At 40.7% G+C, this 26,806-nt stretch overlaps 1 protein-coding gene across 2 annotated transcripts in view; it reads right to left on the bottom strand.

Moving 5' to 3' along the window:
• The window catches only part of LOC133561175 (copine-8), a 236,251-nt gene extending 210,353 nt beyond the window's left edge, over positions 1-25,898 (bottom strand). The window contains exon 1 of one of the 2 annotated variants that reach the window (XM_061914452.1): positions 25,628-25,898. In XM_061914452.1, the coding sequence (XP_061770436.1) occupies positions 25,628-25,725 (98 nt within the window). In that variant the 5' untranslated portion in view covers positions 25,726-25,898. The remainder of the gene's footprint in view (positions 1-25,627) is intronic. The other variant, XM_061914453.1, reaches the window with a different exon arrangement.
• Positions 25,899-26,806: the final 908 nt, after the last annotated feature.

Genomic DNA, 26,806 nt, shown 5'->3' with positions numbered 1-26,806 from the left:
TTATATAATAGGATAGATACCCATAAAGCCATTTAATTAAAGCGTGCATGCACGCAAGCTTCAAAATTAACTTTGAGCCTTGCAGGTGGGTCATCCATTTGATCATTTGATTTATGAGAAACACTGCTTTTGTGTGTGCGTGCGCAAGTGCATGCGTGTCCATAAACAACAGTCAGTGTGTGTGGGGGGGTGAGGGAGGCGGGCATGGGGGGAGGGGATGGTGCGGAGGGGGGGCTAATCAATTTTTGTGATGAAATATTTGTTCTTGGCGTCCCTCGGCTCCAGGTGGTAAGTCCAAGAGCACCCAGGCAGAAGCAATTTATACTTTACTTTATGAGTAAAGACTGGCTTGTATTAGAGCTCATAATCAGAAACAACACAGTAATAACAATATATTAAACTGGAAAATTGAAGTGGACCCTCAAGAGGTTTGTTAAGGACAGGGGTCGGTAACCTAAAATGTTGAAAGAGCCATATTGGATCAAAAATACAACAAAACAAATCGGTGTGGAGCCTCCGACAAACAAAAGCCTTGTATAAGACTTAAAATGAAGGCAACACATGATGTAAGTGTCTATATAAGCCTACTATCAAAATGACTAAATGTGTCACAGGCTGAAGCATATCTTCGTTGACAGTAATCTACACGTTTACAACATTTATCTTTGCAAGTTGGGTAACGTTTGCTGGAACAACATGGCAAGCAAATAACTATCAGAAATGCAGCCAATGTTACATTCACATAATGTGTCGTCCATCCATTTTCTACCGCTTATTCCCTTTGAGGTTGCGGGGGGCGCTGGTGCCTATCTCAGCTACAATCGGGCGGAATGCGGGGTACACCCTTGACAAGTCGCCACCTCATTGCAGGGCCAACACAGATAGACAGACAACATTCATACTTACCAAATTAGTGTTGCCAATCAACCTATCCCCAGGTGTCATGAGACATGCAAATATAAATTAAATACACAAAGGACATAAGTAAAAAAATTAAATGAGCTCAAATTTGCTTACAAACGTGGCATAATGATGCAACATATACATACAGCTAGTCGGGATAGCACGTTAGCATCGGTTAGATGGCAATCATGCAGTGACCAAATATGCCTGATTAGCACTCCACACAAGTCAATGACTTCAACAAAGCTCACTATTGTGCATTCACGCACAGTATAACAAGTTTGATGGACAAAATGAGACAAGGAAGGAGTGGCATAAAACTCGTCTTTCTGTGGCAGTGTCCTAGAAAGTTGTATTTGTAATCAAACTATGGCGGGGTCAAAGACTGTTGAAATTAAGACAAAACGGCGCTCGCCAAAGACGTTCATCAATAAAGCATGTTTAATATTAACAGTGGGATTTCTAACACTTGGGAAGGTGTGTGATATGTTTGTCCTTCTAAAGAAACCATATTAAAACAAAAATATGTATGCATTTTTTTTAAACTCCAGGGAGCCACTAGGTCGGAGCTAAAAGGCCGCATGCGGCTTTAGAGCTGCTGGTTGCTGACCCCCGGTTTAGGAGTTATTCTTTCCTTCTGTCTCTTTTAATGCAGTACTGCAATTCACATTAAATCAACTCAATTTTATTATATTTACCATACTACTTTTCAGCACCCTTCAATCAGCTGCGCAGGGTAGAGCTGGACACATTGCAGTCTGTGCAACAGAAAATTGTCTGTGCCAATAGGAATGCAAAAGAGAACAAAGGGCTCTTTTTTCCTCTAACAAAGCTCCTTCTATGTGATAAACAACCACTTGCTAGGATGAGAGGACACAAAATGCATGTTGTCCGCCAATAATGCTGTGTGGTTCTTTGTGGAAAAAGACTGCAACGATGTCATACTGTTTACAAGTACTGTACACACATGTGTACAGTACTTGTGCAACGATGAAACAATAAATCAATCATATTCCTAAGATTCAACTACTTTGATCAGTGGTCAACAAGTTGCCCTTCCGGAAGATAGGTATCGATCCAACATCATTTGAAAAGGCAAGACATCGATTTTATTGAAAATAGAAAAAGAAAACATTTGATTTAAGAACAGCAGACTGTATATGAAGCTTAGCACATTTAGTGATAAGGAAGGTAAATATTACTCAAGTATGTCTGCCCGTTTGTGGCGTCATCGCCATCAGTAACTAAAACATAGAGTGGCAGATACCTACAGTGGCCGAGAACGGTCACAACAAATGCAAACGCCGAAAGACACCATAAAGCAGGGGTGCCCATTACGTCGATCGCGATCGACTAGTCGATCTCGGAGGGCGTGTCAGTCGATCTGAAGCCAGGCATTAAAAAATATACATAAAAATGAGCAATCATCAATCATACCAAGACTTCACTTTCGTCAGTTGTTTGACATTCTCGGCACCCGAGGATTTTGTGAGATGACGCTGGCTGCTGCGAGCTCATATTTAAGAAAAAAATCACTAACAGGGCGGACGCAGAGAAACACATTTTATTTCTAGAGACTCCGTACCTACTGTCAAAACTCTAAAGATGGATTGCACAGTTCCTGTCTTCACCATAAAAGACCTGTTTCATCCTGCCTGTGCTAACAAAATAAGAGTCTCAGAAAGCTAGCGTGCACAAGTTAGCAAGCTACGGAGTTTGATGCCAATGTATTTCTCCCCCGCCCTCAGCGACCGCTTTCTCAGTTGCTTGCCCACCCGCACTCTCACTGCCGTCACTCACCTGCTGCCAGACATTAAAGGGCCACACACATATGCTACTCTCATAACAAAGTGTTTAAAAACGAGTATGCAAGTTGGACAAATGAGATGCCAAATCCAACCACTTTCATGTGGTATTGGACAGAAAGGAGGACTTTTTTTTCCCTCCATTTGAAAATGCGGACGTTATCAGCACCACTGTCTAATTCCAATCAATGCAAGTCATCAGAATCAAATACACCAACTTATATTCTTGTCTTCATGAAAGAAAGGAATCTATGTGTGTTAAACATGCTTGTATTATCATTAAACACCATTAACTTGTTAACAAAAATGTCTCTTTCATAAATAAATAAATATAAATTATAAATAGGAATGAGGTAGATCTCCTCGACTTGGTCAATTGAAAAGTAGCTCGCCTGCAGAAAAAGTGTGAGCGCCCCTGCCATAAAGCAACAACACAACAAGTTTCAGCAACAGCACAACTGCAAAAGCCACAACAAATACAAACTCCACAGAACAATAAATATATAGCGGCAACACAACTTTAGGCCACAAAGGACGTGACAGACACAGGAAGTGATAGAGGAGCAGGTGTGGCAGAGGGTTACAAACAGAACATAGCATGATAGAATTATGGAAAAAGTTAAAAAAACTAAATACATGCATGGCTTATTCCAAACCCTTTCTTTTGGTCTACATAACATGTAATGGTTGTTCTTTGGTGAACATTTTTCTTAGATTATGTTCTACACACCATCTTCAAGATGCTTTCTGGCACTGTTTGTGGGCGGTCTTATTTACGTGTCCCCGCTTGGACTGCGTCTTCTCCCGACATCTTTTGATTTGAGCGCTTTCATAGGGATACATATACACTACTTTATATTAAAAAATGGCAACAGCGCAGGATGCATGCGCATGTACGAGCCAGTCTGCCCCACAACAAGGGATAGAGAAAAAAAAGAACTACAATGGCGGACTCGTACAAAGCACTTTGTGTAAATGTTTACCATATATGAAGATAACCACTGACGGCACCGATTGAGGGAAAAAAAAAGAAGAATTTGTAGCTGCCACGCAAACCCCGAAAGAACATTTTTAAAATCAACATTACATTTCCTGCAATTGGGTGCATTTCTACACTATAATATATTTTTTAGATCTATTGTCATCTTCCCGACCTGTTTTGACTGTTTTTGTGAAACTTACATGTTCCATATAGTGTACCACAAAAATGTCTGGGTTTTTTTTAGTACATAAAGACAAAATAATGACAAAATCCACCATCAGCAAAAAATGTACACTAAATTAAAATCACCAATATAGCTATACAAAATTTATGAATATATAAAGTTAGGGATATTACATAATCAGCTATTGTAATAGACATGCATCACCAAAAGGTGAACAACATATTTTTAAAACAAGCATTTTAAATACATCCTAACAATTATCAAAGTCCCAATTTTCACAGTGGTTATTTATTTACGTTTAACTTTTTCATATTCAAAATATTTCCGTAAAGCCAATAGATTAATGTAACTTTTTATCTTGATTTTGCAGTTAAGATATCATTTTACAGTATGTCTATTGTAAAAAAATAAATCATCAGGTTTAAAAGAGTTCATGACATTTATTATTACTTTACCTCAAAATGCACAGTGCGTCTTCTGAATGTGGACCCGCTGTGTGTGTTTCCATCGGCAACATGATCTTCGAGTGTGACGCAAGGGCATTTTCCATTAATTTATTTCCATGCGGAAAATCTTACATTTTGCAAAGCCAGGTTTATCAAGCCTGTCAAACAAGACTTAGTTGTGTATTATCAATTTTTTTCTAGCCAAAACCAGCGCCAGGCATCAATTTTTGTAACAGACTTGCAGTTAACTTTTGCCATGTTTGTCCTTTGTTTACAATGATCTCTCAACCTTGCTTACTACCGTAGCACTTTTAACGATAAGGACGTTAAACGTTACTCAAGTCTGTCTGAAACACCGCCATCAGAAATCAAAACAAGAATGGCGCATAGCTAAGGTGGCCGAGATAGGTCACAACAAATACAAACGCCACAATCATAAAGCCATAACACAACAGCTTTCAGCTACAGCATGATTGCAAAAGCCACAACACAATAATACATAGCCGCAACACAACTTTAAGCCACATAGGACGCAATGGACACAACCGAAGAGACAGCGGAGCAAGTGCAAACTGTAATGCTTTGCCATATTCGTCCTATTACATTTAGCTCGCAACCTCACTTGCTCCTAGCTTACTTCTATCTTAACACTTACGGGGCTTGTTGAAATTCGGAAAATACCCAAAATAGCAACATTCTCTTTAAAACATATTTTCATTGATATTTCAGTTAAAAAACGCGAAAGTGATTATTTATTACGCAAAAATGTATGTTTAAAAACGTGGATATCCACGTTTTTGCGGAAATTTCACATGTCTGCAGAAAATGTCAGAGGGCAGAGCAAATTCCAAACAGCTCGTTTGGTGTAAGTATGATGTAAGGCAAGATTATTTAATAATCTCTCTGCAAAGCCTTAACAGTTTTATTTCAAATTGTTGGGATCTATGGGGATGCCAAGACACAAAATCAGGTGGCATCATGTTAGAAAAGTTGGTTTTGCATAATAGGACCACCTAAGTGCAGACGGCCGCTAAGACGACCATAAATCTTGAACCATTTGTCCAATCTCTGTGTTACATGTATCCAAATCATTTGAGCACAACCCATAGGGGGCGCTAACAAAATTGGGATTAATGGTGTGGATCTTTGGGCACCTCCAAGTCCGAGTCCATGGTTCTCGCCCGGAAAAGGGTGGAATGCCCTCTCCGGGTTGGGGAGGAGACCCTGCCCCAAGTGGAGGAGTTCAAGTACCTAGGCGTCTTGTTCACGAGTGGGGGAAGAGTGGATCGTGAGATCGACAGGCGGGTCGGTGCGGCGTCTTCAGTAATGCGGACGTTGTACCGATCCGTTGTGGGGAAGAAGGAGCTGAGCCGGAAGGCAAAGCTCTCAATTTACCGGTCGATCTACGTTCCCATCCTCACCTATGGTCATGAGCTTTGGGTCATGACCGAAAGGATAAGATCACGGGTACAAGCGGCCGAAATGAGTTTCCTCCGCCGTGTGGCGGGGCTCTCCCTTAGAGATAGGGTGAGAAGCTCTGCCATCCGGGAGGAACTCAAAGTAAAGCCGCTGCTCCTTCACATCGAGAGGAGCCAGATGAGGTGGTTCGGGCATCTGGTCAGGATGCCACCCGAACGCCTCCCTAGGGAGGTGTTTAGGGCACGTCCAGCCGGTAGGAGGCCACGGGGAAGACCCAGGACACGTTGGGAAGACTATGTCTCCCGGCTGGCCTGGGAACGCCTCGGGATCCCCCGGGAAGAGCTAGACGAAGTGGCTGGGGAGAGGGAAGTCTGGGTTTCCCTGCTTAGGCTGTTGCCCCCGCGACCCGACCTAGGATAAGCGGAAGAAGATGGATGGATGGATGGATGGATCTTTGGGTACTTAACGATTCAGTCCGGTTCAGAATCCATTGTCGATTCAACACGATTCTCGATTTTAAACCGAAAGGTTAGAAAAGCTCTTTTTAGTTGCATTTAGATGGCCTAAAAAAAATATTATTATTGAAAATTGATTTTTACAAAAAGAAAAACAGAAACATTTTTTGGAATAATTCTTAAAAAATATTTACCTATTTAGAATCTGGATAAATAAGAATAGCGATTCGGATGTGAATCGATTTTTTTGTGCACCTCTAGTTGGGACGCATGTTTTGATAAATATTCACACTTTTGTGTGGAGTGCAATTCAAGCATGCCAGAGTTGGCTTACAGAAACAAATACCAGTAAAAAAAAAAACAAGCCAGATCAGCATTTACCGTTCTAAACTGTGCCATGACAAGGCAACCTGAACTGAAACACAGAGTGCATTGATCCTGCTTCTGCAAAACTGTCTCTGGCTCATTGACTAACCAAGCTTTTATATGGCATTGACTAGTAACATTATCTCAATGAGCTGGAGTTGTACCCTGGGAGAATTGCTCAATATGTCTGCACCATCTTGCTCATGCAGCCTCCCTCTTTCCACGCTTTGATCAGCCATTCAGTTCATTAATTAGGAATATCAAATCGGGGAATGGATGTCGGACATGATCACGTCACACGGTGGCAAACTACATTAAGTTTTCCCAAAACGGGCGACAGCACAGTTAGAGCAGCATTTCAGGTATTAGAACCTCCCCTGTTTAGGAGAGGAGAGTCCCCCCAGATTATTTTGTTATCAGGCTATCCGAAATGATGAGCGGTAACTAAAATCAAAGTATAACAATTTAGTCTACAGAACAGGAGTAAATACAAACAACTGAGATACAAGCACGAGAGAGAGAAAACAGCAATCTAAAGATCGGAGCAATCTCCAAAATGGACGCCCTCCTCATCAGCTTTTGTCCTCCTTAGTTGAACTACCTTGGCAGTAACTGAAAATAAAGGTTAACTTGATATGAGTGTGTGGAGCCCACACACCTTCTTCACTCTCTCTCTCCAGGCTAGTACCTCATGACACCAATAATAATAATAATAATAATGTGCCGTATTTTTCGGATTATAAATCGCTCCGAAGTATACGTCGCACCGGCCGAAAATGCATATTAAAGAAGGAAAAAAACGTATATACGTCGCACTGGAGTATAAGTCGCATTTTGGGAGGAAATTTATTTGATAGAATCCAACACCAAGAATAGACATTTGAAGGGCAATTTAAAATAAATAAAGAATAGTGAACAACAGGCTGAATAAGTGTACGTTATATGAGGCATAAATAACCAACTGAGAACGTAACATATTATGGTAAGAGTCATTCAAATAACTATAACATATAGAACAAGCTATACTGTACGTTTACCAAACAATCTGTCACTCCTAATCTATAAATCCGATGAAATCTTCTTCCTCGATGTCGCTTCTAAACAACTCTGCCAACTCCAAAGGTATGCGCCGCTTCGTCTTGACGTTTTCTGCTGCATATTTCACTACGTCGAGCTTGTAATCTGCAGTACATGATTTCCTTTTCGTTCCAATTTTTGTGCAGCCCTTCTCAGTTTTTACTGCCAACTATGAAATGATCCATTTTAATAGCTACGGTAGTAGCATATAGCAGTGGTCCCCAACCACTGGGCTCGATTGGTACCGGGCCGCAGAATAATTTTTTATAAAAAAAAATTTATTTTATTAAATCAACATAAAAAACACAAGATATACTTACAATTAGTGCACCAACCCAAAAAACCTCCCATTTTCGTGACAAAAACCTCCCTTTTTCATGATAAAGAAAAATTTGTCCCGCCGGGCCGCGGGACAAATTGTCATGCGTTGACCGGTCCGAAGCTACAAAAAGGTTGGGGACCACTGGCATATAGCATATAGCAGTTAGCATTCCATGACCCACAATGCACTTCTGCCATGACCCTCCCCCGCCGAATTCTTATTGGTTGACGTGTATGTGACGATTGCTGACATTTTCTTGGTCTCTTCCGCGAATGAGATAAATAATATTATTTGATATTGTGTAATCTGCAGTACATGATTTCCTTTTCGGTCCAATTTTCTCAGCCCTTTTCAGTTTTTATAAGTTACCACCAACAATGAAATGATCCATTACAATAGCTACGGCAGTAGCATATAGCATATAGCAGTTAGCATTCCATGATCCACAATGCACTTCTGCCATGACCCTCCCCCGCCGAATTCTTATTGGTTGACGTGTGTGTGACAATTGCTGACATTTTCGTCGTCTCTTCCGCGAATGAGATAAATAATATTTTTGGATATTTTACGGTAATGTGTTAATAATTTCACACATAAATCGCTCCGGAGTATATGTCGCACCCCCGGCCAAACTATGAAAAAAACTGTGACTTATAGTCCGAAAAATACGATATGTGTGTGAGTGCCAGTGATGGGCAGTAACAAGCGACATGTAGCGAAGATAAAAACCATACCTACATTTTCCAATAGCTTGGTGGTAGCTTAGCTACTTTTTTAACGAGTGGCTTTTCCTGCAGCTTAGCTACTTCTAAACCCATGTAGCAAGGTAGCTTACATCAAATTTACAAGCAACAAAGACAGAAAACAGACTGCGAATCCAGGCCAAAAAATACAATGAAAAAATACAATGATCTGGATAAATGAGAACATCTATAATACGGAAAAAATCCATGATGATTGGTTGGTGTTCGTAAGATGAGTCACAATTGGCTAAGGGTAGGAAAAAACATTACGGACTGGCCAATCAGACACAAGATAAGGCGCGTCATCAAAACCAGGAAGCAAAGTCATAACAGACACGCACTCATGTCACATGACGATGACGGAAGCGGAGATAGAGGGACGCTTCAGGCTGATTACTCAAAAAAAAAACAAAGACGAATTCTCTCCCGCAGATCAGATTTTTCCTTTACTGATGAAGACGACGTCCCGGGAACCCACAATAATGCATGTTTTTGGTCATATTCAGACATGTTTTTAGTCGTTTACTCTGCATACCCAAATCAGAACCGCTCTCTTCATCCAAGACATCCAACACCAATTTAAGAACACACAATAAGGTGAGTTGAGTTCATAAAAAAATGTACTGCACATAACCATTGCCAACCGTTCCCAAACAATGCAAAAGGGATTGTTGTTGTTTTTTTTTACTGTTTTTTACTGTAGGTAGAGAAAATTAACATCATAATAGGGGTGGGCCAAAGAAAAGGCAAACTAAATAAATACATAGAGTGGGGTTCGGGGAACTCTTGAGGTAGTTGTAGGGTGTACCCAGCTAAATGACAAATATTTAATAGTGATGGACCCCTATAGGGTCCATTAGTACACTGTCAGTCACATTAAGATTAATATTAGTTAGTTAAATGTGGCTTAGATGTAGCAAGCTATTTTTGCCGTGTAGCTGGCTACAATACTCCAGTGCAGGCCTGGGCAATTATTTTGACTCTGGGGCCACATTTAGAGAAAAAAAACGTGTCTGGGGGGAGGCGGCGATATATCTATTTTTAGAACACTAATACAAAACCTCACAATAATGTCTGATTGAATGCTAAAAACATTATGACAGACCGCCTTAAAACACGTAATGGAATTTTTACATTTTTCTATGAACGACAAAACACTGAATATTGACAACACCCCCTTTCAATCGACATATTTTACAATCAAGTGAAACGCAATAAAAGTGCAACAAACAGTGAAATATGAACGCGAAGGGTACACAATAAACCCACCTACAATCTGACATATCTGATATTTGATGAATTTTCCCCAGGGATAAATAAAGTACTTTTTATGTTGGGCTTCAAGGTGGGAGAGGGGTTAGTGTGTCTGCCTCACAATACGAAGGTCCTGCAGTCCTGGGTTCAAATCCAGGCTCGGGATCTTTCTGTGTGGAGTTTGCATGTTCTCCCCGTGAATGCGTGGGTTCCCTCCGGGTACTCCGGCTTCCTCCCACTTCCAAAGACATGCACCTGGGGATAGGTTGATTGGCAACACTAAATTGACCCTAGTGTGTGAATGTGAGTGTGAATGTTGTCTGTCTATCCGTGTTGGCCCTGCGATGAGGTGGCGACTTGTCCAGGGTGTACCCCGCCTTCCGCCCGATTGTAGCTGAGATAGGCGCCAGCGCCCCCCGCGACCCCGAAAGGGAATAAGCAGTAGAAAATGGATGGATGGACTTTCTATTTTATTCTATATATCACTAAGCTTTAGAACCTTGTTGTGAAAATCTCCTTACCAGTCTGTGGAAACGCTTCCCGCCCACACTGCTTGGTGCCTCGTCTGAGCTGCTGTGATGTAGATTACCATAATAACTGATTAGATGACCATAGTAACTAATTAGATTACCGTAGTAACTAATTAGATTACTATAGTAACTGGTATATCATCCATAAATGCAGATTACTGCACATCATAATGGCAGCTACACTTTCCATCTTAATGATCTAAAAAAAATATTTGGGAATGTCCGGCAGGCCAGATTGAAAAGCTCAACGCATGTGGCCCCGGGCCTCAATTTGCCCAGGTCTGTTCCAGAGACAGCTTCCCCCGTAGCTTAGCCACATTTAATCGAGAGCAACTTGTAATTTAGCTTACTGCATATTCCAAGTAGCTTGCCCCTCACTGGTGAGTGCACATATAAGGAAACAGAGTGAGCTCTTCGTGTGTGTGTGTGTGTGTGTGTGTGTGTATCTCTTCTTAGCAGGACCAAGGCCGATTCTAAGGCTTTCTCATTCTGCCAAAAGAAGAGAAAATATTCCTCTAACACGGGGAACTTGATTTGCATCACTTAGTGCCATATTTTTGCACAATTTTACATGAGATCACACCAATTATCACAGACCTAATATGTGATAACATGACCGGCAACACATTAATTCCTCTCTCATTTGCAAAATACTTACGTTGCTGACACATTATGAAATACACATTACATTCATGCATCACGCTCTCGCCCTCATCGCCCGCCGCCCCCACTTTTCTGCTCTCCCGTGTAAACTTGAAAAACAAAAACACGAGTAACCATGGCGATATCGTATAGCACCACACGCGACATACAGTACATTGTATAGACGCAAGCGCTCACAAGCGCTGGCATTTCAGTTCTGCCTCAGGTTGGAGGTGGGTGGATGATGGCCACCAAAACAAACGTCTCCCGCCCCCCGGGTGGGACTGAGGAGCCAGGTGACTCAGACATGAGCAAACTCTGCCAAAACACGTTCGTATATTCAGCTACAACTTAACATGATCTCTCCGCGACGAAACACAAAAATGCACTGGTTAATAATAAGCAGTTAAGATATGCATGAAATATATTTCTACACGGTTCTTTGCAATCCCTCCTAGAACAGAATTCTTCATATGAGGGTCTTATTGGTGAAAGAGATCACGGATGGGACAAAAAAATGTGACCTTCCATCTCTGTCTTACCACTATAGTGACAAATTCTCCATTGAAAATGATGATGGTTGTCACATATAGCAGGCGAGGATTAATCGCATTATAGTCACAATAACCAATTTTGCTGGACAATATATTGCCCACCAAACTACTACCGATAAAAAATATCACATTCAGCATTATTTTGTGACCAAATTAAGCACTGATGTTATTATTATATATAATAATAACTAGGGCTATGAATCTTTAGACACCACACGATTCGATTCAATTCTTGGGGGTAACTATTCGATTCAGAATCAATTCTCGCTTCAAAATCTATCCATCCATCCATCTTCTTCCGCTTATCCGAGGTCGGGTCGCGGGGGCAGCAGCCTAAGCAGGGAAGCCCAGACTTTCCTCTCCCCTCTTCCCGGGGGATCCCGAGGCGTCCCCAAGCCAGCCGGGAGACAGTCTTTCCAACGTGTCCAGGGTCTTCCCCATAGCCTCCTACCGGTCGGACGTGCCCTTAACACCTCCCTTGGGAGGCGTTCGGGTGCCATCACAAAATCTATATTTTTTTAAATAAGATTGGATGCCAGTTGTATGATCAATTATATTCCTCTATAAAGTAAATAAACATATCTGATCATTGTTTATATTACTTAAAAAGAAAACTGTTTTTGTCCAGGGTGTACACCACCTTCCGCCCGATTGTAGCTGAGCTAGGCACCAGGCCCCCCCACAACCAGAAAAGGGATAAGCAATAGAAAATGGATGGATGGATGAAAATGCTTCACAAACATTTAACAAAGTCAAATACAAATAAGTCAACAGGAGAAGTATCAAAAACTTATTTTGTAAAATAAATATATACAGCAAATACGGGCATCTACAACAACAATATATTTTCCCTTAATGGTTGGACAGGACGGATAAAAAAACATTTTCTTTAATTATAAAATCGATTTAAAAAAATAAATGTAATCGATTAATAACTGTTACAAATAAGAATTGCGATTAATCTGAACATTTATGTTTTATTGACACTCCTAATAATAATGCAAGTAACCATTAAACACGTTATATACACTTTTATTCCTCTATACTGTAGAGTTGTTTACCATTGTACTGTAATTGGAAGGTGAATAACGTAGGTATCCTAAATAAATAAACAGAAAAAAAAATGTAATTATTATCTCTGTGAGCAAATTATTACATAAATAAATATTGTTAAAGAGTTTTAAACCGATTGGTTTGAAATTAAGTCGTTTTTTTGTTTGTTGCCTTCAAGGCATTCTCGCGTGTTTGTCTAAGTTAATGAGCTTATATTGCCCATCCGGTTTAAAGCTGAAATATTACTACAACGGGGCATTTGTCTTTGTAATCATATTTTTTTCCTTTTAATTTTTGTTACTTTGTGAAATTTCTCACCAACAAGTCAAGTCGCGAGTCGAGAGGCGATGTCTGTGAATCCTGTGTGCGTAAGTTAGCGGTCGCGCTCTCAGGCCACCGAGACAAAGATTGTGGACGTCACTGCGTTCAGGTAATTCTACTGTCAAAATAAACCCACTCAGGAGCTGTGGGAAATGCATAGAGTGAGATGTCTTTCTCCCTGTTTGAAGCTGGAGACGAAGGAAACTAAAACATGCGTACGTAGCAATTTATCGATACCAGCAAAGTTACCGACTTCATTTTGAATTGAACCAGGCCTCGTCACAATAATGCATTCAAACAAACAAATCCTGTGTTAGTAAAAAGACATTACAGACATACAGTACTCTGTCTCGACATGGAAATGTGCAAATTATGCTTCTCTCTAGTGGATCTTTATCGAATACAGGAATAGAATCATACTTGTGCTAAGGATCGGGTTTCAGAAGGAACCGATGAAAACCAACTGACTTGACAGCTTTGCTTTCCTTTTTTCAACTGAATCCACTCTCCTCCGATACTGGTGTGATGATGGGCTCACAGTGCTTAGGAGTAATGACGAATTTACAATAGTAAATGAACTCCACACAGGATCCTTCTGTGTGGAGTTTGCATGTTCTCCCCGTGACTGCGTGGGTTCCCTCCGGGTACTCCGGTTTCCTCCCACCACCAAAGACATGCACCTAGGGATAGGTTGATTGGCAACACTAAATTTGCCCTAGAGTGTGTATGTGAGTGTGAATGTTGTCTATCTGAGTTGGCCCTGCGATGAGGTGGCGACTTGTCCAGGGTGTACCCCGCCTACCGCCCGAATGCAGCTGAAATAGGCTTTTCATTTATTTCTGATAACCAAAAAAAAAAGTAAAATCTTGTGTGATCAGATAAAACGCATGCATTTTTCTGTCAAAATTGAAAGGACAAACATATTTAGACAGAAAGTGTTTTTTTTGTTGTTGCTTTTTTTTATTTCCAGCTTAATGCCGGCCACAAAAATGACAAGAAAATTGTTTTATTATATATACATACATACATATACATATATATATATATATATATATATATATATATATATATATATATATATATATATACATATACACTAGGGGTGTGGGAAAAAAATCGATTCAAATACGAATCGAATCGTTTACGTTGAGCGATTCAGAATCGATTCTTATTTTTAAAAAATCGATTTTTTTTTTTAAAATCAATCCAACAAACCACTACACAGCAATACCATAACAATGCAATCCAATTCCAAAACCAAACCTGACCCAGCAACACTCAGAACTGCAATAAACAGAGCAATTGAGAGGAGACAAACACAACACAGAACAGACCAAAAGTAATGAAACAAAAATGAATATTATCAACAACAGTATCAATATTAATTACAATTTCAGCATAGCAGTGATTAAAAATCCCTCACTGACATTATCGAAAAAAATCGATATGTTATCGAATCGTGACCCCAAGAATCGATATTGAATCGAATCGTGGGACACCCAAAGATTCACAGCCCTAATATATACATATATATATATATATATATATATATATATATATATATATATATATATACATGTATATATATATATATACACACACACAGTATATAAGCCGCAGATATATACTTTGTGAAATTAGTTATTTACACAGAATAATTTTGCAAATGTTTATTTACATATCTTAATTATTTCCAAACGGTGCACGGTGCCTTGCACATGGCAGTAAAACGGCTGATCAAACAAAACAAAAGTCATCGTCACGGAGCCGCTATCTGCGGAAGCTGGCTCTCCAATTGGCTAAACAAAATTACAACTCCACAAATTTACAAAAATGAATCAATGTAAAAAGAATGGCGTATACATATTAACATAGACACTTGTAAATGTGCTAGGATAGGAGCTAATGCTAACGAGGCTAGATTAATTACATTACAATAGCACGTACAAATACGCATGAAAACACTCCTGCAGACATCACACATAGAATGGTTCAGTAAGTAAAAATTGGTTTAGTTATATTGTAAAACTTACAAACGTTGCTTGGAGTAATAAATGAAGAATTCATACCAGTAAAAACGCTATTGACGGCTAAAAGACCAAATAGCAACGGTAGGTTTAAAAAATATGTTTTAAAAAGTCTAAACAGAAAGGCAAAGCAGACCCTGCACTCATCCAAAAGATGGCACCATGGCACAAACAATTCCACACCTATTCAGTTTGTTTGCTTGTTTGTTTTTTTAACCTTTTTATAGCCAGCCAGCAGCGAAGAAAAATCCATGAATTAGCCGTACTGTTTTATGAGCCGTACAGGTTTCAAAGCCAGGCCATGTCAGAAATTGTGACACCAATGTAACATTTAAAACTGTACTGAAACAGTGGTTGAAAACTAATAAGACATGCACACACAATTAGATAATTCACTTGCTTTTTTTGTTTGTTTGTTTTATTTTTTTGTCCATAGTCTGTGCTTATGGTATGCTTGTAATGTGTAATGTCTTGTGATTTATGTGTTATTTAGTATAATGACCTGTTGAATTTTTATTGTATTAACCTGCCTTAGGACAATGAAGGAAAATTAGCTATTGTGCTAACTCAGGCATATTTCCATGGTTGCTCTCTGTTGATGAAAATGCATTGTCCTAATTCAAATAAGTAAAGCCTCGGATAATAGTAGCAGCTTATTTTTCCAAAGCACATTGGTGAGGTCAAAAACACACACTGATTGATCGAGAAGACCTGGCTCTCAGTCTCTGTTCTAATTCATCCCCTAGGTGTTCCATCGGGTTCAGGTCAAGACTCTGTGCAGTCCAGTCAAGTTCATCCACACCAGACTCTGTCATCCATGTATTTATGGACTTTGCTTTGTGCACTGATGCACAGTCATGTTGGAAGAGGATGAGGCCCACTCTAAACTGTTCCCACAAGGTTGGAAGCATGGAATTGTCCAACATGTTTTGGTATCCTGGAACATTCAAAGTTCCTTTCACTGGAGCTAAGGAGCCAAGCCCAACTACTGAAAAACAACCCCACACCATAATTCCTACTCCACCAAATTTCACACTCATGCAATCCGAAATGTAACGTTCTCCTGGCAATCTCCAAACCCAGACTCGTCCATCAGATGGCCAGATGGAAAAGTCTTATTCATCACTCCAGAGACCGCGTCTCAGTCTAGAGGTGACGTGCTTTACACCGGTGGTCCCCAACCACCTACGAATTTGTTATCAGGCCACAGAGAAACATTAAATCATTTTTAAATAACTGCATTTTCTCCTACTTAACTTTGGCCTGTTCCCCCAGACACAACAATAAGCTCGTTTATAGATGTCCAATAAATCTCCTCATAGGAAATTGCCATTTGTTATATTTGTGTGACATAATACAATGCTCATTAATGAACATATAAAATATAAATGTGACAGATTGTAGCCAAAGGCTGATTTGTATATGTCTCTTACTAAAAAGAAACATGCCCAGGGCTTTGTATTGTGAGGCAGACGAAGCCCTAGGCATGTCCGGCTTCCTCCCACTTCCAAAGACATGCACCTGGGGATAGGTTGATTGGCAATACTTGGTTGATATGTTGATTGGCAGCACGGTTCTTGAGGGTGCATGGTAGTTTGCCCAACCAGTCTACATGTGCTTTGTGGACTTGGAGAATGCATTCAAACCGTGTCCCTCGGGAAGTCCTGTGGGGAGTGCTCAGAGAGTATGGGGTATCGGACTGTCTGATTGTGGCAGTCCGCTCCCTGTACAATCAGAGTTAGACTTTGGTCCGCATTGCCGGCAAAAAGTCGATCCCTTTCCAGTGAGGGTTGGACTCCGCCAAGGCTGTCCTTTGTCACCGATTCTGTTCATAACTTTTATGGACGGAATTTCTAGGCGCAGTCGAGGCGTTGATGGATTCCGGTTTGGTAGGCGCGTGATTAGGTCTCTGCTTTTTGCAGATGATGTGGTCCTGATGGCTTCATCAGGCCAGGATCTTCAGCTCTCACTGGATCGGTTTGCAGCAGTGTGAAGCGATCGAAATGATAATCAGCACCTCCATGTCCGAGTCCATTGTTCTCGCCCGGAAAAGGGTGGAGTGCCTTCTCCGGGTTTGGGAGGAGACCCTTTCCAAAGTGGAGGAGTTCAAGTACCTAGGAGTCTTGTTCACGAGTGAAGGAAGTGTGGATCGTGAGATCGACAGGCGGATCCGTGCGGTGTCTTCAGTAATGCGGACGTGGTACCGATCCGTTGTGGTGAAGAAGGAGCTGAGCCGGAAGGCAAAGCTCTCAATTTACCGGTCGATCTACATTCCCATTCTCAACTATGGTCATGAGGTTTGGGTCATGACCGAAAGGATAAGATCACGGGTACAAGCGGCCGAGATAAGTTTCCTCCACCAGGTAGCGGGGCTCTCCCTTAGAGATAGGGTGAGAAGCTCTGCCATCCGGGAGGAGCTCAAAGTAAAGCCGCTGCTCCTCCCAATCGAGAGGAGCCGGATGAGGTGGTTCGGGCATCTGGTCAGGATGCCACCCGAACGCCTCCTTCGGGAGGTGTTTAGGGCACGTCCAACCGTAGGAGACCACGGGGAAGTTCCAGGACACGTTGGGAAGACTATGTCTCCCGGTTGGTCTGGGAACGCCTCGGGATCCCCTGGGAAGAGCTGGACGAAGTGGCTGGGGAGAGGGAAGTCTCCTGTGGCCGGCATATTTGCCAACCTTGAGACCTCCGATTTCGGGAGGTGGGGGGTGGTTTAGGGGGGCGTGGTTGGGGGCGTGGTTAAGAGGGGAGGAGTATATTTACAACTAGAATTTACCAAGTCAAGTATTTCATATATATATATATATATATATAAGAAATACTTGACTTTCTGGGAATTATATATATATATATATATACATAAGAAAATATTTACACATATACACACACATAACTCTCATCTACTCATTGTTGAGTTAAGGGTTGAATTGTCCATCCTTGTTCTATTCTCTGTCACTATTTTTCTAACCATGCTGAACTAGAGTCTGGAATCTTCCATCCCTCCCTAGCATGGCCCAAAACGTACAGTAGATGGCATTATTGTCCTGTTTAAGAGTGTCACAACATTGCTGTTTACGGCAGACGAACTGCTTTACGGTAGACGAAAACGTGACTGCTGTTGTTGTGTGTTGTTATTGCGCTGGGAGAACGTTATTGAAACTGCCTAACAATAAACCCACATAAGGAACCAATAACTTGCCCTCGATCATTCTCCAGTTATAACGTCATTGGGCAGGCACGCTGTTTATATTGTGGGAAAGCGGACGTGAAAACAGGCTGTCCTCACTCAGGTCCGCATGGAGCTGGAGGAGGCGTGGCCTCCAGCTCTGCCTGAATTTCAGGAGAAAATTTGTCCGGGGAGGTTTTCGGGATAGGCGCTGAATTTCGGGGGTCTCCCGGAAAATCCGGGAGGGTTGGCAAGTGGCCGGCCCATGTGATTGGGACACCTGATTTTCATCGGTTGAATGGGTGGCCAAATACTTATGGCAATATAGTGTGTGTTAAAAAAACAAAACTCTTAAATAGATATTCTTTCATTCCGTTGCTGATACAGAGAGTCTCCTTTGGTCTCGCTCTTACGTGGCCTGTAGTTTCAGAGGAAATCCCTCCCTCGACATGTTCCAAAGGAGGTGAAATACTCAGCAGACAAGCTGTCTTTTGCCATCATGTCAGACAACACTTGTCGTGGGAGGACATTTACGATGCCAAACACATGCTGGATTGTGCAAAACAACAACAACGACAACACAGCCACGGTACGGTTGTATTACACCAGGGGTGTCCAAAGTGTGGCCCGGGGGGCCATTGGCGGCCCGCAACTAATGTTTTACCTGCCCCGCAACACATCATTCTAAAAATACTAAAATATATTTATATTTTTTGAACCTTAAAAAGTGGAATAAAAGAGCAAATAGGTGAAATGCAATGAGAAAACGTTGCATTGTTGACTCTAATAACACTATTTTTTCAATAATTTCTCAAAAAGTAATAATGAATAAAAATCAATTTTGTTATAAAGTATTGATTGATTTAAGGACATAAATACAACAAACATAAAAACATGAAAAATATGAAAATTTGGAAAAAAATGTCCATACCTAATTATATACTAATACTAAATATCCTATTGATTGTTATTATAAAAATATATTAAACCAATTATAATATATTATCTGAAGCTGATATAGAGATTTAGGTGTTGAATGAAAATGTTTTTTTTTTTTTTTAAAAGCATGACCTTTTTATGAGTGGGGCACTTTTGGATCCATAAGGATTTGCTAAAAAAAAAATTAAAAATTATAATAAATTCAAATAAATTTTGCTATAAATGATTCACCTATTTAGGGATCCAAATATTTCACATTAAATATTTCACTTTAAAAATCTTGCAACTCAAGGGTTTTATGCAAAAAATAATAAATGACTTATTTTGAACCTTGTTTAAGACTGAAACCCTTCTGGGTCCTTAGAAGGCCTACTGAAACCCACTACTATCGACCACGCAGTCTGATAGTTTATATATCAATGATGAAATATTAACATTGCAACACATGCCAATACGGCCTTTTTAGTTTACTAAATTGCAATTTTAAATTTCCTGCGAAGTATCCTGTTGAAAACGTCGCGGAATGATGACGCTAATGTTGACGTGTGCTTGTGACGTTATTGGTTGGAGCGGACATTTTATCCCAGCACCACTCACGGCTAAAAGTCGTCCAATTTAATCGCATAATTACACATTATGTTGCAGAATTTTTTGCAATTTGTTCAATTAATAATGGAGACTATAAAGAAGAATGCTGATGGTGGAAAGCGGTGGATTGCAGCTGTTTTTTTGTGTTTGTTGTGAAGCTATAATATGGAACAGAGCGGTCAAGCGAACATGTTTCTCTACCACATGTCAACCAGCAAGTTTTTGGATGAGAAAATTGTGATATTAAGTCGGCTTTTACCGGAGACTTGAGCGGAGTTTGCCTCCTCCTGCAGCAGCTGTCAAAAAGGCAGCTGTGACTTTCTTGGCTCCTCCATGGCTTCCATTAGAGACACTGGCGGTCACCACAGTCCTCCGACCTTCAGGTATGACTTTATAATCTCACTACAACACTAGTAACACAATAAGCAGATAAGGGATTTTCCAGAATAATCCTAGTAAATGTGTCTAATAACATCTGAATCGCTCTGACTGCCCTCGTCTTTTTTTTTTCTTTTTCTTTTAGTCCTTCAGTCTCACTATCCTAATCCCCGAATCGTTCATCCTCGCTCAAATTAATTGGGAAATTGTCGCTTTCTCGCTCCGAATCACTCTAGCTGCTGGTGGCTGTGATTGTTAACAATGTGAGGAGCCCTACAACCCGTGACGTCACACGCACATCGTCTGCTACTTTTGGTTGTTTTTTTTTCTACTCCATCGCTATCAATATCCTCAAACGCTAATCTTTTATCCTCGCTCAAATTAATGGGGAAATTGTCGTTTTCTCGGTCCGAATAGCTGTTTTTGTTAGAAGCTCCCATTAAAATCAATCTGAATATGTGAGGAGGCAAGGCTTTTTTATTAGCGACCAAAAGTTGAGAACTTTATCGTCGATGTCCTCTACTAAATCCTTTCAGCAAAAATATGGCAATATCGCGAAATGATCAAGTATGACACATAGAATGGACCTGCTATCCCCGTTTAAATAAGAAAATCTAATTTCAGTAGGCCTTTAAATATTTCACTTTGAAAATCTTTTTGGGGAAAATATTGTGTATTTTCCCTCAAAAAATAGGGTTTCGACAAAAAGCTGGTAAAGAGTAAAACAAATAATGAAGTAGAAATAGCGATTCAAGGGTTTTATGAAAAAAATAATATATGACTTATTTTGAACCTTGACCTACTGAAACCCACTACTACCGACCACACAGTCTGATAGTTTATATATCAATAATGAAATATTAACATTGCAACACATGCCAATACGGCCTTTTTAGTTAACTAAATTGCAATTTTACATTTCCCGGGAGTTTTTTCTTGAAAACGTCGCGTAATGATGACGTGTACGCTTGACGTCACGGGCTGTTAGGAACATGAGCGCTGCGCACACACACAGCTAAAAGTCGTCTGTTTTAACGGCATAATTACACAGTATTTTGGAGATCTGTGTTGCTGAATCTTTTGCAATTTGTTCAATTAATATTGGAGGACTTAAAGTAGAAAGATGGAGTTGGGAAGCTTTAGCCTTTAACCACACAAACACACGGTGATTCCTTGTTTAAAATTCACGAAGGTGAAACTTTAATATGGATCAGAGCGGACATGGATCCCAACCGAATGTCAACCGGCAGGTTTCGGTGAGAAAATTGTGGTTAAAAAGTCGCTTCTTACCGGAGATCAGCTGAGCTTGTGCCGCCCATACAGCTGCCGTCGACTTCCCTGAGAAACTGCGCATCAACACCCGGCCGTGGACGTACACTTCCAACTATCAGCTACTGGTAAACTCACAAAAACACTTGCAACACAATAGAAAGATAAGGGATTTCCCAGAATTATCCTAGTAAATGTCTCTAAAAAGATATGAATCCGTCTCAATGCAATCGCGTTTTTTGTTTTTTTTTAACTTGTTTTGTTTTGGGGTTTTTTTTTTTCTCCTACGTCGCCAGGGGCGTCACCAGACATATTTCACTGGGGCACGTGCCCCACTGTTGATCTGCAGTGCCCCAGTAAAAATTTCACCAATTTAAAAAAAAACGCTTCAGAGTTTTAAGTCTACATAACATAGACAACACCGCACATACTACTTAGTATGGTAATTGATTGCTACTGTATTAACTCCACATAACAATGAGCACATGGCTACTAATTAATATGGTAATTTATTCACGTGTGGATCGAGACTTCGGTTGAGAGAGAGAGAGAGAGAGCGAGAGAGGATGAGAATCACTGCGTGAGGTAGGTAACGTTAGCCAACAACAATTTGTTAATTACATTATTTTGCTTTTGATTTGACTCAAACTGTAACTCCTAGATGGATATCAGAAAGTTATTCGCCCGCAGCAGGGAAGAAGCAGCAAGGAATGAGAGATGTAAGTGAATTCCTAGCTAGCTAGGCAACATCATTGTCTTAAGTTGATGCTAAGTTAGCTAACGTTATTCCTTGTATCAAGACAAACATATTCATTTGCTGTACGAGCTGTCGGGGGAATTTCCAATGAACATGAAACATAATGTTGGTTATTGTCTGCTGGTTCTGCATCAATGATGATTTGGAGTAAGCATGTGTGAGTTGAGTGCTTCTCAAATGGTTTATCTTCAGGAAGAAAAACATTTTTCCATATCATCAAGTCGTGAGCCAACTTTTAAATCATTCAAGTTTATTTCACAGAAAAATAGCACAGTAGACTTGTCTTGTTAATCAGTGCGACTTTGACTAAAATAATATTCTTTTGTCACCAGAAAAATGGCTACAGCTAAAGCATCTGTTTTTTTTACCATAAAAAAATAATAAAATTTCTGTATTTATTTTCAGAAAGATGGCTGAAAATATTGGGTTTTGTTGCCCCATTTAGATTTTTTTTAAATATATTTACATGTCTGTCCTGAGTCGTCCTCCAACTTGTTAGTCGGTTTGCCTTTTGCTAAAATACTCACTAATAGTCACGAGAAAAAAGACTAAAATAATCTGGTTTTGTTGCCACAATTTGATTTTCTTCTCCCTAAACTTTTTTTTTTTTTCATGCACACATCTGACTGCAACTCACTGAAAATGACAAACAATCCAGTTTATGTCACGACTCACCAGTTGGGAACCACTGGTCAACTGTATAACAGTTACTGTAATATTTCCATGTCTGTCCAGAGTGATTGACCACTTTGCAAAAATGAAAACCAGACATTACAGTTTACTTCTCAGAAAATGATTCCCTGAACAGACACACAACAGTTGTTCATTTATTCTACTACTGTGGCTTTATTGTTTTGTGTATATTTTATAGTTTTGTGTATCTGAAATAGGATTAGCCACATTGCCATAAATGGAAATTAAATAATATAAAAGAACCCAGAGATGTAGGGGTGCTTTATTTTTTGTTTTACTTTTGTAGATGTTAAATTTGCAGATGATTACTGCGATATATATTTCAAAAAGATTCATTGCTCTTCCTTTTTGCTTTTATCAGTAGCAGTTTAGAAGTCTGGAGTAAAAAAAGTGCACAGGTAGGTCAAATGCATTAGTTAATTTCAGGTGGTTAATCAAAGATCCATACAACATCATCTGATATGATTTCATAGTTTGAAGCACTATTTATGTATTTTTTATGATAAATAAGTGCTAAAAATGTTTTTGCTTGCGCGCTTTGCACGCTCACATGAATTATTTGTGCCCCAGTACAGTATTAGGTCCGTCGCTATCAATATCCTCAAACACGAATATTTCATCCTCGCTCAAATTAATGGGGAAGTTGTCGTTTTCTCGGTCCGAATAGCTGTTTTTGTTGAAAGCTTCCATTAAAATCAATGTGAATATGTGAGGAGCCATCAACATGCGACGTCATCGTCTGCGACTTCCGGTAGAGGATGGGCTTTTCTCTTAGCACCGAAAGTTGCGAACTTTATCGTGGATGTTCTCTACTAAATACTTTCAGCAAAAATATGGCAATATCGCGAAATGTGAATGTGAGTGTGAAAGTTGTCTGTCTATCTGTGTTGGCCCTGCGATGAGGTGGCGACTTGTCCAGGGTGTACCCCGCCTTCCGCCCGATTGTGGAGGGGTCCGGTCCGATCCGGTGGCCATGTACTGCTTGCCTGTGTATCGGCTGGGGACATCTCTGCGCTGCTGATCCGCCTCCGCTTGGGATGGTTTCCTGCTGGCTCCGCTGTGAACGGGACTCTTGCTGCTGTGTTGGATCCGCTTTGGACTGGACTCTCGCGACTGTGTTGGATCCATTGTGGATTGATCTTTCACAGTATCATGTTAGACCCGCTCGACATCCATTGCTTTCCTCCTCTCCAAGGTTCTCATAGTCATCATTGTCACCGATGTCCCACTGGGTGTGAGTTTTCCTTGCCCTTATGTGGGCCTACCGAGGATGTCGTGGTGGTTTGTGCAGCCCTTTGAGACACTGGTGATGTAGGGCTATATAAGTAAACATTGATTGACATTGATTGATTGTAGCTGAGATAGGCGCCAGCGCCCCCCGCGACCCCGAAAGGGAATAAGCGGTAGGAAATGGATGGATGGATGGATCAAGTATGACACATAGAATGGACCTGCTGTCCCCGTTTAAATAAGAAAATCTCATTTCAGACCTAACTTGAGGTAGACCCAACAATTAAAAAAAAAAAAAGTGCTTATTGTATTGGTTTTACACGGTCTAGCTCCATCCTATCTTGCCGATTGTATTGTACCATATGTCCCGGCAAGAAATCTGCGTTCAAAGGACTCCGGCTTGTTAGTGATTCCCAAAGCCCAAAAAAAGTCTGCGGGCTATAGAGCGTTTTCCGTTCGGGCTCCAGTACTCTGGAATGCCCTCCCGGTAACAGTTCGAGATACCACCTCAGTAGAAGCATTTAAGTCTCACCTTAAAACTCATTTGTATACTGTAGCCTTTAAATAGACTCCCTTTTTAGACCAGTTGATCTGCTGTTTCTTTTCTTTTTCTTCTATGTCCCACTCTCCCCTGTGGAGGGGGTCCGGTCCGATCCGGTGGCCATGTACTGCTTGCCTGTGTATCGGCTGGGGACATCTCTGCGCTGCTGATCCGCCTCCGCTTGGGATGGTTTCCTGGTGGCTCCGCTGTGAACGGGACTCTCTCTGCTGAGTTGGACCCGCTTTGGACTGGACTCTTGCGACTGTGTTGGATCCATTGTGGATTGAACTTTCACAGTATCATGTTAGACCCGCTCGACATCCATTGCTTTCCTCCTCTCTAAGGTTCTCATAGTCATTATTGTCACCGACGTCCCACTAGGTCATTATTGTCACCGATGTCCCACTGGGTGTGAGTTTTCCTTGCCCTTATGTGGGCCTACCGAGGATGTCGTGGTGGTTTGTGCAGCCCTTTGAGACACTAGTGATTTAGGGCTATATAAGTAAACATTGATTGATTGATTGATTGATTGGTTTTGAATATGAAAACATATCAACTTGGCCCCTGCGTGCTTTGATTTTCCAGTTTGCGGCTTTCAGTGGAAAAAGTTTGGACACCCCTGTATTACGCGATGGCGGATAATACGCCGCCTTTAATGTATCACACAATGTAAGTTTGTCCTTTCATTTGAGCGTTGAGGAACACTTGTTTGTGTTTGTGTTCGCGAGCTCGTCCACAACTTTGCTCACAACGATTACACAACAAAAAGTCGTTAAAAACTTTCACAACATTTTCAAGCCACTCGTGTAAAAAACACCGGAAAATTCCACCATGAACGTACGGCTTCTTCAACGTGACGGCGGCGTCTCACCAGGCATGTTTTAAAAGGTGAAAGCGAAAGTTGTTGGCAGTTTAAACAAACTTACTGGTGTATCGGTGGAGAGTATAAAAAAAAAGAGGTTAAAAAAGTGACATTTCCCTACCTGCACGACACTGTGATTTCAACTTTGGTGGCAGGGATTGACGCGTTGAGCGGGTCGAAGTCGCCGATCGACGCCATGTTTAAAAAACTGTTGGTCATCCTGTCAACAACAAAAAAAGGGATGTTTTTTTTCCCCCCCTGACACTTTTCTACTGTCCAGCCTCCCTTTTCCGCTCGGAGGAACGCGGCGAATGATCGGGTGGAATGTGAGCGTCCTCCGCGGGAAGTGGAGCTAAAGTCCCTGCCTGGGTGGGTGGGTCGATACCAATGTCGATCACGGAGATACCAGTAGTACCAGTGTCGGATTTGACATCATATTGTGTCATATTGCAGAGGTTCTCAACCTTTGAACATTGTTTTAAATTCAAGTACCCCCTAATCAGAGCAAAGCATTTTTGGTTGAAAAAAAAAGGGATAAAGAAGACAGCTCTATGTTATCAGTTTCTGATTTATTAAATTGTATAACACTGCAAAATATTGCTCATTTGTAGTGGTCTTTCTTGAACTATTTGGAAAAAAAGGTTCTGTGTAGTCAAAAACAGCACAGTGCGATCATACAAAATATTTTTGACGAGCATTTTTGGCATTATATTCACAAATACAGCACAGTGCTGTCATTTAAAGGATCTTTGACATACATTTTGCCAGTACTGTTGGTTCTAAAAAACAGCAACATGCCATCAATAGAGTATCTTTGACACGTGTTTTTGGAAATATTGTAGTTTCTCAAAAACAGCACAGTGCTCTCATATATTTTCATTCTTCTTTATGTCTTGCATGAATGAATTAATTTACAATCTTTAACTAGTGTTCTTGACAGCACTGTAGGTTCTCAAAAACAGCACATTGCCGTCAATAGGCAATTTTAACCAGAGTTTTTTGGCAGTACTGTAGGTTGTCAAAAACAGCACAGTGCTGTCAATAAAGGATCTTTAACTAGTGGTTTTGAGAGTACTGTAGGTGTCAAAAACAGCACCGTGCCGTAAATAGAGGATCTTTAACTAGGGTTTTTGGCAGTACTGTAGGTTCTCAAAAACACCACAGTGCCGTCAATAGAGGATCTTTAACTCGTGTTTTTGGCAGTACTGTAGGTTTTCAAAATCAGCACAGTGCCGTTTATAGAGGATCTTTGACTAGTGTTTTTTACAGTACTGTAAGTTCTCAAAAACAGCCCAGTGCC

The sequence above is a fragment of the Nerophis ophidion genome, linkage group LG10, assembly GCF_033978795.1.
Source record: "Nerophis ophidion isolate RoL-2023_Sa linkage group LG10, RoL_Noph_v1.0, whole genome shotgun sequence".
NCBI lineage: Eukaryota > Metazoa > Chordata > Actinopteri > Syngnathiformes > Syngnathidae > Nerophis > Nerophis ophidion.
Note: the sequence above shows the minus strand (reverse complement) of the source record. Positions and strands in the feature narration are given on the sequence as shown.